Source organism: Chiloscyllium punctatum, chromosome 5 (genome assembly GCF_047496795.1).
Source record: "Chiloscyllium punctatum isolate Juve2018m chromosome 5, sChiPun1.3, whole genome shotgun sequence".
Taxonomy (NCBI): Eukaryota; Metazoa; Chordata; class Chondrichthyes; order Orectolobiformes; family Hemiscylliidae; genus Chiloscyllium; species Chiloscyllium punctatum.
In genome coordinates this window covers 69,881,314-69,898,963 of record NC_092743.1, presented here as the reverse complement: position 1 = coordinate 69,898,963, position 17,650 = coordinate 69,881,314, and the positions used below count along the sequence as shown (strand labels likewise).

The following is a 17,650-nucleotide window of genomic DNA, read 5'->3' as shown; positions in this document are numbered from 1 at the left end:
ACTCACCTTTGTTCATCTGTGGACTGTATTTTTTGAGTATCCGTTCTTCTTGAATACGTTGTATAGGTGGTTCGCAGATTCCTCAGGAACAAACCACGACAAGCAGACCTAACACAGCCAGAAACCCTAACCACCTTACCATACATCAAAGAAGTCTCAGAAATGACAGCCAGACTACTAAGACCCCTCGGAATCCTAGTAGCACACAAACCCACCAACACTCTCAAACAAAAACTAAAACTTAAAAGACCCAGTACAACCCATGGACAAAACCAACGCCATCTACAAAATTCCATGCAAGGACTGCCACAAACACTACGTAGGACAAACAGGAAGAAAGTTAGTCACCAGGATACACGAACACCAGCTAGCCACAAAAAGACACGACCCTCTCTCCCTCGTAGCCCTACACATGGATGAAAAAACCACCATTTTAACTGGGACAACACATCTATCCTGAGACAGGCTAAGCAAAGACATGCCAGAGAATTCCTAGAGGCCTGGTACTCCAACCACAACGCCATAAACAAACACATAGATCTAGATACCATCTATCAACCCTTCAGAAAACGAACAGGAAATGACATCACCACAAACCCCAGGAACCCCATCCAGGAGAAAGATATAAATAGAAAGCAGGAGGCAACAGCTTCGCTTCACTTGGAGGTCACCCCTGATGATGTTACCTAGCCAGGTAATGAAACATCTGGATATCAAGCGAGCAAACCTACACCCTAAATTAATAAGCCTGATTGGACATAATTTGCAGACTGAGGCACAGCTGATGATGATGATGCTGCTGACCAATGGGTTATCTACTGAGGGCCAAGCCTGAAAGGTACTTCAAGGTAGATTGTTCACAAGGCCACCATGAGGCCACAGCACAACCTCCTCAAAGACTTTTATGGATGGAAATTAAATGGTCGAAGAGCTTAAAATGTCCACATATGAGAGCAGACTACTAATAGAACTGGAATACTAATGAGGACCTGACCTTCCTTTGATGATTATGTCTGGTCACAGTGTTACATGACTGAGAGGTAGACATCAGGTTGCAATCTTCATTGCCACTTTTAAGGACATGCAATTTTATGTTCACCTAGTAAATTTATGTGTGACTCAGTAATTATAGAACAATACATGAATTCTTTAAATTATTAAATGCATTGTTGAGGCATGAAGATATATGTATATATGCACTGTGAGACATTACATTAATGTGAACCTATCATTACTTGCCACGCTGTGCGACCATGCACTTGCACACATACTTACATTGTGTTTTTTGCGTTCTCTTGGTGGAATGGGACACAGACTGCTTACCTGCCTGACTGCTAAGTGTTCAGGAGTATGGCTGACAGCCTCTCGAGTCTGGGACCCAATGTGGATATGCCTAAGGGTACTGGTCCTACAAGTTTGCAAAGGCATCCATAGTCACAGAACCATGCAGCATTGATGAGGGCTTTAGCAATGTGGCTTAGGTGATGATGGATGATAAGGGTGCAGTTTAGTTCTGCTAACATCCACCTCATATTATACATTGTAGCATATTGTTGCCCACTGACACTACTAAGATTCAGCCACCAATATGGCTGGACGTGGTGAATCTTTGCTAACAGTGGTTGACTGCTGTGCAGATACTCTTTACTCATGCACAACAAGCAGACTTCATAGTCTGAACTTTCCAATGGGAGGCCCATGATGAGCTGTCTCTTGCAGCATGAATTACTGTTGGCTAACATTTACAAGTTGTACTCACATAAAACATCCTACTTCTTCTCCCACAAAACCTTGGGACTCTTGCAACTTCCAGAGCCTCATAAATAATGGTGTGCATGGCAGCGCTCTAGTTTAGGTCTAGGTGTGAAATACCATTCTCTTTATTTAGGCCCATCTCTACCACTGAATGGTTTCCAGGGTTTTTCGTAAGGAGGACTATCATTTCAGCAGCTCAGGGCCATAGAAATGGTGTGAAAACCAGATACCAGTCTTTGAGCTGGCTCAACTTCAGCAGATGTAGCAGAAGACATCCAGCTCAATCTCAACATGCCTTACCCCAGAATGAAAGCTATGGCATTTAGGGCAAAATTTCAAGAGCTGGGTGTGGGAGTGCGGAATATCCTGCCTCAAGATACCAGCCTCAAAGATGAAAATCTAGCCAAATTTCCAGGAGGGTGATATTTCAATACCCACTTAGACTGAGGTCCTGGCCCTGCCAGCATCACAAATTGGACCCATTATATTTCTATCCTTGTCCCTCCTTTTTTTTTCAGGTTTGCAGGAATGCTCCCTAATTATATTCCTTGAGATGAATTTGTTATTCAGTGGAACTGAAAACTGTGCAGTTGAGAAGCAGTGACTCACTATTGTTTTTTTTCAAACCATTGACAAACTAATTTCCACCAGTAACATTTATAAATGCTTGCAAGACAAATTTACAGAAGACGTGGAATCTCAGAAGCTGACTGATATCATTCATTGGGCTGAATGTTTTTATTTGTATTAGCACACACTGTTGGGAGACTGACATTAATGGAGGAATTTCTTCTAATAAAGTTGTAAACTTGAAGTCAATTGTAATTTAACAAGGATTCCCCAGAGCGTTTTAAATTAAGTACAGACCTAGTTCATAATTCCTTGACTTATTTAGTGAGCCCTTCTTTTGTTATTTGCAGATTGGTCTCATGTTTAAAATTGCTGAAGGCACTGCAGGCTCCACCAGACAGCTCTGACGTCAGCAGCTTTAAGGGAATCCCAAAATTGTGAACATAATCCTTGCACGACACGGCACAGCCGCGCTTGATCAGATTTGCAAGTAACTCGACAGGCATTTCCTGCTCTTGGGGAAATCTCAATTTGCAGAAGACTTCAGATCGATCCTAATTGATGACCCTCAATGCCAGCCTACCGGGAGAAAAAGGATGCGCGCCAGCGGGAACTTCTGAAGGGAGATTACCAGGAGATGTTTTCATTGCCTGCCACCCACCTAAGGTCGATAGTATCATATTGAACTAACACTTGCTTCGTGTATATAAGCCTGGTCTGTGGATGGATGAATGCAGAACATTGTGCATTTCAGTTTGATCTACTTAGCGCAAGCGAGTTATTTGAAAATACTGGGACACCTTTTGGGGTCATTTTATTCTTCTTCGGAAGAAAGTTGACTAAAGCCCAAGACTTCAGTCTTTGATATTCAGGTGAGCTTGCGATATGTAGTTTATAGCAAGAAAGGTTGAAATGCTCGGCTAGCTGACTTTTTAAAAAAAATTTGAAAAACTTTGACTTTCAATTTAAATGTTTATCATACTTTGCGCCGGATCATGTAACGTATGATTTTGGAAAGAAATGTTCTATTGGCATAAGAACAGTTAAACACAGGGATGCACACTCACCTTAGTCAACGCGTAAATATTGAAAGTTACACTCTGATTTCCCGTATAAATTTCGCGTGTCCAGTTAGTTAAATGGATCGATCCAATGATGCGTGCAAAGAACTAAATCCTGGATTTCAATGTGCTGCTTTGGCAGTACCTTTCTTAATCCATGTCTATAAATGTGAGCTCACCAGATATTAAATCTGGAACGAAACAAGTGTTACGGGGAGGGTCAGAGCAACAGCTCGCATGATGTAGAACCGGATAAAAACTCAGGAATGTGGAGATTGAGTTGTCCTTGTGACACCACCTCATCCCGTGATGAGAAGGGTTAGATTTGGTTTAAGCAGTCTTATGTAAAAAAAAAGCGTTCACTTTGTGCTCTGGTACTCCCACTCTGACTTTAGCCACCCCTGGGCAACACTGTCTCATTCAGCAGGCTGTCTGACAGGATTAGGAGAGAATTCCTGATTGTCCTTTCATTCCAAAAAGCTCCTAAAACAAATGTTAATCTTCTCTCGACCTCTCTTTTATCTAGAGATGGGCCAAAGGAAATGGCACACCTCGCTGGGCATCTTGCTTTTGTTGGTCACTGTGGGTCACTGTGAAACCAGAGCAGAACCGAGGCAGAAACCGAGACAATCACCTCTAGCTCTCATTTTACAAGGCGTGAGAGACAGCAATCACGGGGACAGACAAATAGCCAAACGATACAGCACTTTATATGCCTTGGACCAAGACTACAGGCACTTCACGAAAGAAAAAGCCGCTTTTGTCCCGAGGTTGGACAAACCAATAGGTAAGAGCTGAAAGGGTAAGGTGAGTGATTGTTCGTATGTCGGTTAGACGCGGTGTTCTCTTCTCAACACTAAGACTTTAATCCCGGGTTATCATGTTTGAGTACGTGGAGGTGTTTGGACCATTCCATTTATAACAATAGGGTCAAACATTTAACCGCAGGCACTCTGCGCATTAGGAATGGTATTAAAACACGTCAGGATGAGTCAGTTATTGTTTCTGCAATTTGAAATAAATAATTGTAGTTGTACTGTAAGAGCACAACTCATGCCTTACGGTTCTATCCGTCAGGTCGTGACTGATCTGAAATCAGATGATGTTTTTCGTCTGTACAATTCATACATCAGTGCCAATATGTATTAATACATTTCGCTAGAAGTAGTAACTTACAAACAACTGACTGAACAAAACAACCATCTTTTTTGTTAGTTTTGATGTCCATGTTTTTGTGCATCTTAAAACAGGTCAAATGTATTGTAAAAGTATGTGCGCTCCTTTGTCAAAACAAAACAAATGCAATGAAAGCTGTCCTTGTTTAGCATGTGAAGCAGTGTAGATCCACGGCAGGGTCATGTGCTCCATGTCTACAGGACAAATTATTTCATCTGGGTGCACCTCAGTGGTCTGCTTGTGATCATGACAGGAGATGATTTGAAAGTCAGACAATGTAAATTCTGAACAGTTACAAAGTAGGAATTGCCCTGTTTCAAATGGACATGTTGTGATTGGGCATTTAACAGTTGGTACAGTTTATCATTCATATAGTGTAATCTGGAAAATAAAATTACTAACAACATACAGTAGTAATAAATTCAAGCTTATAGTAAAGCAAAACAACAATTAAACAAGTGTCACATTTTGAGCTTGGATTTGTTATTATTGCTTCAACATCATATGTTAAATGGGAACTTGGGTTAAATTTAATTTTCAAATTCAGTTACTGAAACTTCACAAATGTCCTGTTTTCAATGATTCTTTGTGTCAAAACACCCCAAAGGGACTCCAGTATATCCAACAGAGGCATTTTAGCATGTTTTGCTGGATTCATGAAAAATAATAAAAATGTGGAATAGTGGCAGAACCAGATTTTACCCCATTTTGCAGCCCTGATTCAGAAATGTGGGAATTCTGCTTGTCCCTGAGCAAACAAATTTTCCAATCAGTTTTACTAACTTAAGAATAGGACTTTCCTGTAGTGGACAGTGTAGAATTCACAAATGCCACAAAGTAGAGATCTTGCTGTATGCTGGCACTGTAATTTGAACTCACAGATTAATTGTACAAACTAACATCAAGCTTAGTTGCAACAAAAGTAATGATATTGTATTGTCATATTTGATCTATTATTTTAATGAAACGATGCATATTTAAGAAAATTGGTGGTATGTATTAAATAATTTGGTCTCAACAAGTGTTTAAATATGAAATTCTTGAACTTGGATGGAGGTTGCAAGGGATGATTGGTGGGGTCTGTAATGCACAAAATTGTCCTCTTTTCTCATAGTGAAACAGCAATACTGGGCACTTTTGTTCTGTTGCCTTTTATTCGGGATACAAAGAGGAGGCAGATGAAGATAAAGTTGCCTGTTGAAAACCTAGTTATTCCCTCTCTACTTGTGCCCACATAAAATACTTTGAAATGAAGATATTGAATTGGGTATGAGCACCACATAGAGTCATAGAGTCATACTGCATGAAAACAGACCCTTCAGTTCAACTGCCATGCCAAACATAATTCCGAACGAAAATAGTCCCACTTGTCCGCTCTGACACAACCAGGCTGGGGCTGTACTACAAGAGAAGTTCTACATTGCACAGGATCATAGTTGCAGGCCATTCAGTCCATCGAGTCCACACTAACTATCCGAAGAGCATCCCACCCAAACCCAAGCCCCACTGCCCTAACACTGCAATCCTCCATTTCCCATGGCTAATCCACCTAGACAGTAGGGGCAATTTAACATGGCCAATCCATCTAACCTGGACATCTCTGGATTTAAAAAAAACAATTTTCCAAATTAATCAATTTTTCCAAATACACTATACTTGAACTGATGATCATATTTATCAATACCTTGAAATTTGCAACAATACTGCCCTCTATTGACTCAATTAAGAATAGTAAGTTGGCTTTTTTGAGAACAAAAGATGAAGATCACAATGAATCAGGCAGCATCCATGGGGAGAGAGAGAGAGCGAGCAAACGTTTTGATGACTGATGAAGACTCTGATGAAGAGTCATCTAGACTCAAAAGTTAGTTTGCTGTCACTCGATGGATACTGCCTGACCTGCTGTGATCACCAGCATTTTTTGTTTTCAGTACAGATTTCAGCATCTGCAGTAATTTGCTTCTAAGATTTTGTCCTCTGTATGACCTGTAGAAACAAAAACTAAAAATCAAGCAAAAATGGTCCAAGACTATGTAAAATTTGAAGTCCAGTAGGCAATCATTGATCTCTATTCCATTTGCTTCTGAAGTTATTTACTAAAGGCTTCTACAGATGATGCCAACATCTGGATGGTTGTGATGATTTCAAAATCTATACCTTTAAAATTTTGCGACTTTGCATCAGTATTGGCAAACTAAATATTTATGAATGTTCTATGCATCTGTCATAATTGTATTTTGGATCAGGATATATGCAAATGAACAGAAATGATACTGCATCAATTGTCACTTCAGACAGACTGAAATTGTGAAAACGACAATGGTGGTTATTGACTGTTTCCTATATGTATGTAATGATGCTACAAGTATCCCTTTGCTAGAAAGCAAAGTTGAAGAACTTTGCAGAGTACTTAAAAAAATATCAATTTTTTTTCCCTTGCATCTTATGAACTAATAACACCTTCCCCTCTTCAATATAATGAAATGCACACAATGGCATTCAAATCCCACCTAGTTAAATTATTTGTTTTTATATATTTGTTTCTGATATGAAAATCAATAGAATATTGCTGATCTCAAAAACCTAGTGAAATGTCATATCTATTTGTTAACTTCTTTCCATTGGATGTGTGAGTTCATGGAAAGGAATGGTTGGAGAAGGCAATTGCTGTTCATGTTTTTCATGTACTCTAGCGTTCATTAGAATTTCTTTGTTTTCATCAGTAAGATAGAGAGTGTATCTCAATGAATTTGCTCCAACATTAGGGATAGATTGGGTAACCAAAATAAAATATTCATTAAATTAACAGCACCTTACTCATATGTCCATAGCCAGGAGGAAAATCTCAGGCATACAATGAATATTTAAAGATACGACAAATAATGAAGAATAAAATATAGAAAATGTTGTAACTATGCAGGTAATCCACTATCTTTTAATAAGAAGACAAGTTAACATTTTTGGTGAAACTGTCTGTCAGTACAAATAGATTTTTAAAAATACTTTTCACTTTAGATTTCCAGCATTTAAAATTTCTATTTTGTAAATCAGACTCCTTATTTGAATGGTGTCTCTTTAAATAATAGGTCTAGGATAGCAGCCTCAAGGTAAGAGGGTCTGTGTAAAATACAATTACTTTTGTTTTCAAAATTGTACATTTGATTTTTGAGATAATGAAAATATGTGTCATGGATTTTTTACATCAATGTATACTTGTACAAAATATATTATAATTATCATCCAGAAAAGAGTATAAGGATTAGCAATGTGATCATCTTTTAATTTTCTTTCACAGAGGTTGTCCATAGAGTCCCCAATACAAAAGAAAAGTTCATAAAGCATTTTGCAGGTAGGAATATAGTCAATATATTGCGCTAAATTAATCATGATGCATTAAACTAACACATTTTCCTGTGACTGAGCTAGTCTAATAAACCTTTTCCTAATTATCAAGCAGGGCCAATCTCATTCTCATCCGAATGCAGTAAGCAGTTTCTCCGCCTCTACTATAACACAAGGGACTGCTCTACACCAGCTTGTGAGTACTAAACTCTTTATTTATCGAAAGCTTATGAATGGATTGTCTTCTTTATTTTAAAGCTTTGTAAAGTACCATTATGAACTTACATTGAAATACTAATTTGATGAAAAATTGTATTTGGCTAAAGAGTAACTAAATGTCAACGAAAAGCTGATACATTTGGATATTAATCAACAACTAATGATTAGTAGGCAACAGAATATTATTTGCAGATGTCACGGAATGCATGTTATAGTCTGCTCCTAAATAAATAATTTGTTCCAACTTAACTTTTTAAAGATAAGATTGACTGCTGTTTTCAACTGCCTTCAGAACTATTTGGAAATGTTAAACCCCTGCTGCTGCAATTCTATGATATTCTCCAGCATGTTCACCAGTCTGACATTAGGCACGGAAATACCATTGGCTTTGGTGGGCAGGATCCTAATTTAACTAGCAAAGTCATGATTCAGTAGTGTCATCAGGCATGTATACTATTTTATCAGCTGAATTGACTAAATGCCACAAAGTCTCAAAGCTGCCAGTCAAAAATGGTAACATTGAAAACAAGGCCACATGAAGCCCACAGGAATAATTATATATTTTTACAACCACTAAAAAGAGAGCCCATTCTTGTCTCAAAAGATTACAATGGGCGTCTCATCTCCTACGTTTTTCTTGCACTCATGAAAATGAACATTTCTGTTCCTCCTCCCAAGTTCCCATTCCGAACTTATTTTGTTGGGTACTTCTTGTGGGTCCCAGTGATCTTTCAGTGAATTTTCTTTGTGAGTGTTTTTAATGTTGGAAAAATATCCAAGACCTCACTTCAGGAACTCTGATATTCTGCTGTTCCTTCCTTACACTGAATTAAAGTTGAGCTTCTGACTTTAAATATCAGAGGATTCAACTGCAATGTTAGTAATAACTTTGATCAATAGCTTTGGATATTATAACACTATTTGGTTACTGATCAAAATTTGGACAGAGACTTAACCTGTATTTACTTCATCTGCTTTCAAGATTTATGTGCGTTCAATTATATTCTCAAATGATGGTCAAAATTGTCTGGTGATAGTCTATTGAGAATCATATGTTTATTTTTAGTACTGACGTGTTGAGCTAATTGTCATTTTGTGTACTAGAGTCAACCAAAGTTGTTCAAGTACAACGCTTCCATATTTTAAATAGAAAACAACTTTAATCCAAAGAATATTAAATATACAGACATATTTTGTAAACTTTTGCTCCACTTTGGGAGGATATGTTGGAAATTTGGACCTGGATTTGTAATCTCATGACTGCCTGGGATTTAAGTGTATAAAATCTAGAAAATGGTCAGTTGCTAAGGAAAAACAGTTTTCAGCATACAATGAAAGAGGATGGTGAAAACTATTAGGTGTAATTGATGCTCAAAATGTAAAGAACACTCATTATATATCAGAAGTATTCTGACAGCAGTACTATATTGTATTCAGTATATTTCATCCAATCATTGGTAGTGGGAGACATTAACAAACCACACATTGGTTAAATAATGATGACTAATTTGTGTAATGTATCATAAAATAATATACAAAGGAAGTTGTAAGAACTGATCGCCCAGTTCCTAAGTGCTGAGGTTTGTATTATAATGAGAGTAAGAATGTACGAACGGAAACAGAAGTAAGCAATTGAAGCTTTCAAGCCTGTCCTGCCATTCAACAAGATCATGAATGATCTGTTCCAGGTCAACCTTTTCTTTCATGTGAACTTATCATAGCCCTCAACTCAAAGATATTTCAAAAATCTATCTTTTCTTTGTATACTTCCAGTGGTGTCGCCTTCACAACTCTCTGGGATCAAGATTACCAGACATTTACTATCCTCTGGGAGATGATATCCCTTTGCATGGGTAGCATGGTGGCACTGCTGCCTCACATTGCTAGAGACCTGGGTTCAATTCCCACCTCAGGCAACTGACTATGTGGAGTTGGTACATTCTCCCCATGTCTGTGTGGGTTTCCTCCCACAGTCCAAAAATGTGCAGGTTAGTTGAATTGGCCTTGGGTATGGGTGGGTTTCTCTTTGGAGGGTTGGTGTGGACTTGTTGGGCTAAAGGGCCTGTTTCCACATTGTAAGTAATCTAGTCTCCATTTTAAATAAATGTCTCCTCATTCTGTCAGTATGTCCCCTAGTTTGAGATTCCTTCACTGGTGGAAACATCTTCTCAAAATCTATCCTGTCAACACCTTCAGAATCTTATATGTTTCAATAAGATCATTCCTCATTTTTCTAAACTGAATACATATATGCTTACCCTGTTTAACCATCATTGAGAAGTCAACCCCTTCATCCCAGGAATTAACCTAGTAAATCTCTTTTGAATTGTCTCTAATGCCAGCATACTCTGGATTAGTGGTGCTGGAAGAGCACAGCAGTTCAGGCAGTATCCAAGGAGCTTCAAAATCGACGTTTCAGGCAAATGCCCTTCCAGCATCTGCAGTCATTGTTTTTACCTCTAATGCCAGCACACCCTTTCTTACATATGGGGACCAAAACTGTACAAGAGTACATTGGATTCAAGGTGATAAGTCTGTTTCTGTCACCTCAGATACTGTCAAGACTTGCTGAGTTTGACAGGTTTTTCAACCGTTTCTGTTTTTATTTCAAATTTTCAGCATCAGTAATATTTTGATTTTGTATAAATCATAGCTGTGTACATTTTCACCCTTTTTTTGTCCCTTCATCCCTTTGCCTAGTAGAAAACAAATGTCATCATCGTCATGATCCTCCACATCACCTTTGTGTTCTTTTGCTTCTTTCCCTTAATAACATGGCACTTACAACCACAGAACACACCAGATAGCCTCCTTCTTTAAAGACCGCAAGTTTCCTTCCCATGTGGTAGAAGATGCCCTCTGATGCATCTCATCCACATCCCGCACCTCCACCCTCAAACCCCACCCCTCCAACCATAACAAGGACAGAATCCTCCTGGTCCTCAGCTTTGAACCTTCGCATAAACCACATCATCCGCTGACATTTCTGTCACCTCCAAACGGACCCCACCACCAGGGAATATATTTCACTCCCCACCCCTTTCTGCTTTCCGCAAAGACCGTTCCCTCCGTGACTACCTGGTCAGGTCCACGCCTCCCCCCCCCCCCCCTCCACCCAACAACCCACCCTCTCCTCCTGCCACCTTCCCCTGCCACTGCAGGAATTGCAAAACCTGTGCCCACACCACCTCCCTCATCTCCATCCAAGGCCCCAAAAGAGCCTTCCACATCCATCAAAGTTTCACCTGCACATCCACCAATGTAATTTATTGGATCCGTTGCTCCTCTGCATTGGGGATACTGGATGCCTTCTCGCAGAGCGCTTCAGGGAACATCTCCAGGACACCTGGACCAATCAATCCAACCGCCCCGTGGCCCAACATTTCAACTCCCCCTCCCACTCTGCCAAGGACATGCAGGTCCTGGGCTGCCTCCACTGCCATTCCTTCACCGCCTGACGCCTGGAAACTTCTGGAAACTTCTATTGGGATCAGTCTTTCCAGGGCAATATAGGTCAATTTTTATTATAACAACATAAAAAACTATTGATGGCAGTGAGCAGCTGCCGGAAATTTCTAAGTTGGCAGCAATCAAGTGATGCATCCAGCAGGAGACATACAAGAACAGGAGGGATCCTGTAACATGGGAGCTTGGAGCTTCAAGAGGTTTCATGCTAGAAGGGGCAAAGTCTAAACAGTTGGAAGTGTGGTGAGATTTTGGACCATGGTGCATGGTAAGAAAACTTGTCATTCTATTTAATGAATGAGTGGGGTCCAGTGATATCAAAGCAAAAAGAATTGTCTTGCTACAGCTACCAAGTCACCCTTTTTGGGATTGATGGATTTCCTTGAGAATTGAAAGATGGCACTCAGCACTTCCTTTTAATAGGGAGAAAGTGAGGACTGCAGATACTGGAGAACAGAGTAAAAAATACGGTGCTGGAAAAGCACAGCTGGTCAGGCAGCATAAAGGAGCAGGGGTGTCGATGTTTCGAGCATAAGCTCTTCCTGATGTAGAGCTTATGCTCAAAACATTGACTCTCCTGCTCCTTGGATGGCGCTTGACTGGCTGTGTTTTTGCAGCGTTACACTTTTTGACTCCCTTTTAATACCTCTTTATACATGGAAATGGTGACTTCAGAAGCAGCGTGGTAATAAGCTGTCTAGACTTGCAATTTTATGTTACATTTCTAACATGCAGTTGCATGTAACAACTTCCCACTACTATCCTTGAATGGCCCGAATCTTTCTCTAGTCATTAATTTATTCCTGATATACTTATAGAAAGCCTTAGAGTTTGTCCGTGACCTTACCTGCCAATGACTTCTCATGTCCCCTCCTTGCTTTTCTTAGCTCTCTCTTTAGGTCTTCCCTGGCTAACTTGTAACTCTCAAGTGCCCCAACTGAGCCTTCATGTCTCAGCCTATCATAAGCCTTCTTCTTCCTCTTGAGAAGAGATCCAACTCCTTTAGCAAACGACATCTTCCTCAATCGACCACTTTCTCCCTGCCTGACAGGTACATACTTGTCAAATTCACGTAGTAGCTGTTCTTTGAATAAGTCCACATTTCAATTGTGCCCATCCCTCTGCAGTTTCCTTCCCCATCCTATGCATCCTAACTCTTGCCTAATTGCATCATAATTGCCTTTCCTCCAGCTATAACTTTTGCCCTGTGGTATATACCTATCCCTTTCAATCAATAAAGTAAACATAACCAAATTGTGGACACTATTACCAAAGTGCTCACCTACCTCCAAATCTAACACTTGGCCAGGTTCATTACCCAGTACCAAATCCAATGTGGCCTCTCCCCTTGTTGGCTTGTCTACATAGGGTTACATACTGTGTCAGGAAATCCTCCTGCACAGATTGGACAAAAACGACCCATCTAAAGTACTCAAACCAGAGTATTTCCAGGCAATATTTGGAAAGTTTAAATCCCTCATAATGACTAACCTACTACTCTCACTCCTATCCAGAATTATCTTTGTTATCCTTTCCTCTACATCTCTGAAACTATTATGAGGCCTATAGAAAATTCCCAACAGAGTGACCTTTCCTTTCCTGTTGCTCACCTCAGTGCATACTACCTAAGTAGACGAGTCCTCAAACATCCTTTCTGTTACCGTAATTCTATTCTTGACTAACAATGCCACACCTCCCTCTCTTTTACCATCTTCTCTATTCTTACTGAAACATCTAAATACCGGAACCTGCAACAACTATTCCTGTACGTGCTCTATCCATGTCTCCTCAAAGTCCCAGGTATCAATCCATGCTGCAAGTTCACCCACCTTATTCCGGATGCATCTGGCATTGAAATAGACACACTTCAAACCACCTTCCTGTTTGCCGGTGAACTCTTGCAGCCTTGAAACCATATTTCTGACCTCCGTACTCTCAATCTCCTGAACACTGGAACTATAATTTAGGTTCCCATTCCCCTGCTGAATTACTTTAAACCCTCCTGAATATCATTAGCAAATTCCCCCCCCCCCCCCCCCCAGGACATTGGTATCCCTCTGGTACGGGTGAAGACCATTCTGTTTGTAGATGTTCCACCTACCCCAGAATTTGCCCTAATTATCCAGGTATTCCAAACCCTCCCTCCTGCACCATCCCTGTAGCCACATGTTCAACTCATCTATGTCTCTCTCTCTCTCTCTCTCTCTCTCTCTCTCTCCCTTATTATAACAAGGTACTTGGATAAGTTCAAGTTACTCAAAATGAATTTGTGAAGCTGTCAACAATCTATAGAATGCATTTGAGGAGGTAACACATGAAATGGATAAAAGGGAATTGGTGATTGTATTGTACTGTTCCAGAAAGAATTTGATTAGGTGTCAGATCAAAAGAAAATAAAAGCTCATGGTATAGGGAGTATCATTGTGGCATGGGTGGAAGGTGGCTAGCTAACAGGAAGCAGTAATTGGTATAAATGGGCCTTTTTCATATTGACAAGATGTAGCAAATAGTGTTTTCCAAGGATTGGTGCTGGAATCTCAATCATTTAAAATTGATCTCAATGACTTAGATGTTGGGACAGAAACAATGACATAAAGATAAGCAGGAAAGTAGATTTAAAAGTAAAATAAGGAAATTATAAAAATATATTGAAAATGAATAAGGCAAAAATCTTTCAAACTCAGCACAATGTGGGAAAATGTGAACTTATCCATTTTTGCCGGAAAAATAAAGAATACGCATGATACCTAAATAGTGAGAAATTGCAGACCTCTAGCACGCAGAAAAATACAAATATCCTCATCCAGGGATTGCAGAAGGTTAGTGTCCAGGTATAGCAAGTCATTAAGAAAACCAATAGAATGTTATGATTTATTAAGAAAGGGATTAAATATAGAAGTAGAGAGGTTTTGCTTCTATTATGTAGGATGTTGCTGGGAATGTATTTGGAGTCAGGTGTGCAGGATTAACCACCTTTTTAATGAAGTATGTAAATGCATTGCACACAGTTCAGAGAAATCTTGTAAGACTGATATATGGAATAGGGGGTTGTCTATTTGGAAGTCAGACAGACTAAACTTGTATCTGCTGAAGTTTCCAAGAATAAGAGGTGACTTGATAGTAATGTATAAGATCCTATGGGGATCTTGACAGAGTAGATGGGGACACAAACACTTCCTTTTGTGGGAGAATCAAGAACTAGAGTTCATTGCATAAAAATGAGGAGTCACCTATTTAAAACAAACGTTAGGCAATTTATTTTGTCCCTTTGGAAATGTCCACCCTGCAAACCCCACCAAAATAAAATGACATCTGGGAGCATAAGGCACTAAAACTGAGTGACTCCTTGTGAGCTCCCTCCAGCAGATCTTATTCTAAAATTTCTTATAACTGTTCCATACTTTTAAACCTAAATTCTAAGTCTGTAAAAGTCACTAATCATGTTCTTTATAATGTTGATCTTGCTTCACACACCTTCTGTACAGTCTAGCCTGTATGCCTCACTCTGTCTAAGCACCCTATGATCTGTATGCCCTTGCTTACTATGTACTGCTTGCAAACAAAGGTTTTCATTGTTAGTTCCAGGTGCACAAAGGGATCTGGGAGTGCTAGTCGAGGATTCTCTAAAGGTAAACATGCAGGTTGAGTCTGTGATTAAGAAAGCGAATGCAATGTTGTCTCTTATCTCAAGAGGGTTGGAATATAAAAGCAGAGATGTACTACTAAGACTTTATAAAGCTCTGGTTAGGCCCCATTTGGAGTACTGCGTCCAGTTTTGGTCCCCACACCTCAGGAAGGACATACTGGCACTGGAACGTGTCCAGCGGAGATTCACACGGATGATCCCTGGAATGACAGGTCTAGCATATGAGGAACGGCTGAGGATACTGGGATTGTATTCGTTGGAGTTTAGAAGATTAAGGGGAGATCTAATAGAGACGTACAAAATAATACATGGCTTTGAAAAGGTGGATGCTAGAAAATTGTTTCTGTTAGGCGAGGAGACTAGGACCCGTGGACACAGCCTTAGAATTAGAGGGGGTCATTTCAGAACGGAAATGCGGAGACATTTCTTCAGCCAGAGAGTGGTGGGCCTGTGGAATTCATTGCCACGGAGTGCAGTGGAAGCCGGGACGCTAAATGTCTTCAAGGCCGAGATTGATAGGTTCTTGTTGTCTAGAGGAATTAAGGGCTACGGGGAGAACGCTGGCAAGTGGAGCTGAAATGCGCATCAGCCATGATTGAATGGCGGAGTGGACTCGATGGGCCGAATGGCCTTACTTCCACTCCTATGTCTTATGGTCTTATGGTCTTATGGACTACAATAAATCAAATCAACTCAAATCAAATGAGAAAGCATCTTTATTCCAGTGTAGCTCTTCATGACCCACTGCCTGGGTCCCCAGTGATGCCAGCTCTTAGTGGATACCAGCCTCTGATTGGCCAACAGCTTCAGGTGGTGATGAGAACTCAGTAGTAAAGCACCTGATAGGCTGAGAAGCCAATCTGACAGCACACAAATATTCAATCAGGACTTGATCTTCTGGGTTTTCTGTTGGTAGATACTGGTGTTCTGTCATCACTGAAGGTACCGGCCCCCACACTTAGTGCAAATCCATCCCACATTTTTTTTAATACTTATATATTCTTCAGACAAATAATTATATCATTGAAGTGGTTCTAACAATCTTAATTGGAACAAATTTGATTTGATTTATTACTGTCACATGTTTTGATATACAGTGAAAAGTATTGTTTTGTGTGCTATCCAGACAAATCATACCTTACATAAGTACATCATAGTAATAGAACAGAATGCAGAATATAATGTTACAGCTACGGAGAAAGTGCAGAGAAAGATCAACTTTAATATATGAGAGGTTGGTTCATAAGTCTGACACAGCAGGAAAGAAGCTGTTCTTGAATCTGGTGAAATGTGTTTTCAAACGTTTGTATCTTCTACATGATGGAAGAAGGTGGAAGAGAGTATAACCAGGGTGGGAGGTAACTTTGATTGTGTTGGCTGCTTTCCCAAGACAATGGATGAAATAGCTCCACAGAGGCTGGTATTATGTCACCAATCATACTTTATTTACACATGGCTGGCTTCTGACTCTCCTGTTCATTTTTGTCAGCCAGGGCTCTCTGATTGGGCCAGGTTAACAGCCCCAATCAGCGAACTAATATTCTATGAGGTCAACTTGGCTTTCTTCTTTACAATCACTACATCTCTCCCCCACCAGGTGTGGGAACATAGGCCTGTTGCTTTTCTTATAGCCTCTCCTGGAGAGTTTTTGCACCGGATCCGGTTCCTATGACTTAGTGTCTGATATAGGTGCTGTATTCTTGAATGTAGCCAGCCTCCTGCACCCAGAATAACTATTAAAAAAATCTTCTTTAGGCTTTGACATCTGTAGTGTCGATCTTAGACTCCAAGGTTTCTTTGACAAGAGACAGGGGAATACTGATCGGTTTCAAAAGCCTTACCAGCTGTTCTGAGTGGCTGGGTATGTTTACCTCCTGTCCCGTTTGTGAGTTTGCAGCTTTCATGTGGTCCACATGATTGTTCAGGACAGCCTCCCCTACCTGAAATTTGTACATCACGGGACCTGACCTTACGTCTTCCATACCATTTCCCTACAGTTCCATGGTTTTGGAAACTTACGTCCACTGAAGTAAACTGTCTCTCTCGCTTAGAGGTGTCTTTAGGTTTATGCTGTGTCTTTAAGTCTATCATGAAAGATTGGATTGCTTTTTCTGCCAGACCTTTGGATGATGGATAGTGTGGAACTGTCCTTGTTTGCCAAATGCCATTCGACTTTAGGAAATACACAAATTCTCTGCTGGTGAATGATGGCCCGTTATCTCTGACCAACACTTCTGGCTGTCCATGTATTGCAGAAGATACTTGCAGCTTTTCTGTCATTGTCCCCATGTTTGGTTAATGAATGTTTTTAATGTGTTCAATGGCTTTGAACGGTCATTCACAATGACTAAGAACATTGAGCCGAAGAAAGGGCTGACATGGCTGACATGTAACCAAGTTGAGAGTTTACTAGTCA

The 17,650-nt window shown here is 40.1% G+C and overlaps 1 protein-coding gene and 1 long non-coding RNA gene across 6 annotated transcripts in view; one reads left to right on the top strand and one right to left on the bottom strand.

Annotated features, from left to right (window-relative positions):
• Positions 1–3,506, bottom strand: part of LOC140477148 (uncharacterized) — a 49,284-nt gene extending 45,778 nt beyond the window's left edge. For both annotated transcript variants that reach the window (XR_011960655.1, XR_011960656.1), the window contains exon 1: positions 3,393–3,506. This is a non-coding gene — a long non-coding RNA (uncharacterized lncRNA). The remainder of the gene's footprint in view (positions 1–3,392) is intronic.
• Positions 2,776–17,650, top strand: part of alkal1 (ALK and LTK ligand 1) — a 56,247-nt gene continuing 41,372 nt past the window's right edge. Inside the window, exons 1-4 of one of the 4 annotated variants that reach the window (XM_072570517.1) lie at positions 2,776–3,197; positions 3,913–4,173; positions 7,858–7,911; positions 8,017–8,100. In XM_072570517.1, the coding sequence (XP_072426618.1) occupies positions 3,915–4,173; positions 7,858–7,911; positions 8,017–8,100 (397 nt within the window). In that variant the 5' untranslated portion in view covers positions 2,776–3,197; positions 3,913–3,914. Of the gene's footprint in view, positions 3,198–3,593; positions 4,174–7,857; positions 7,912–8,016; positions 8,101–17,650 lie in introns of those variants that run through there. The other 3 variants (XM_072570515.1, XM_072570513.1, XM_072570516.1) reach the window with 3 other exon arrangements.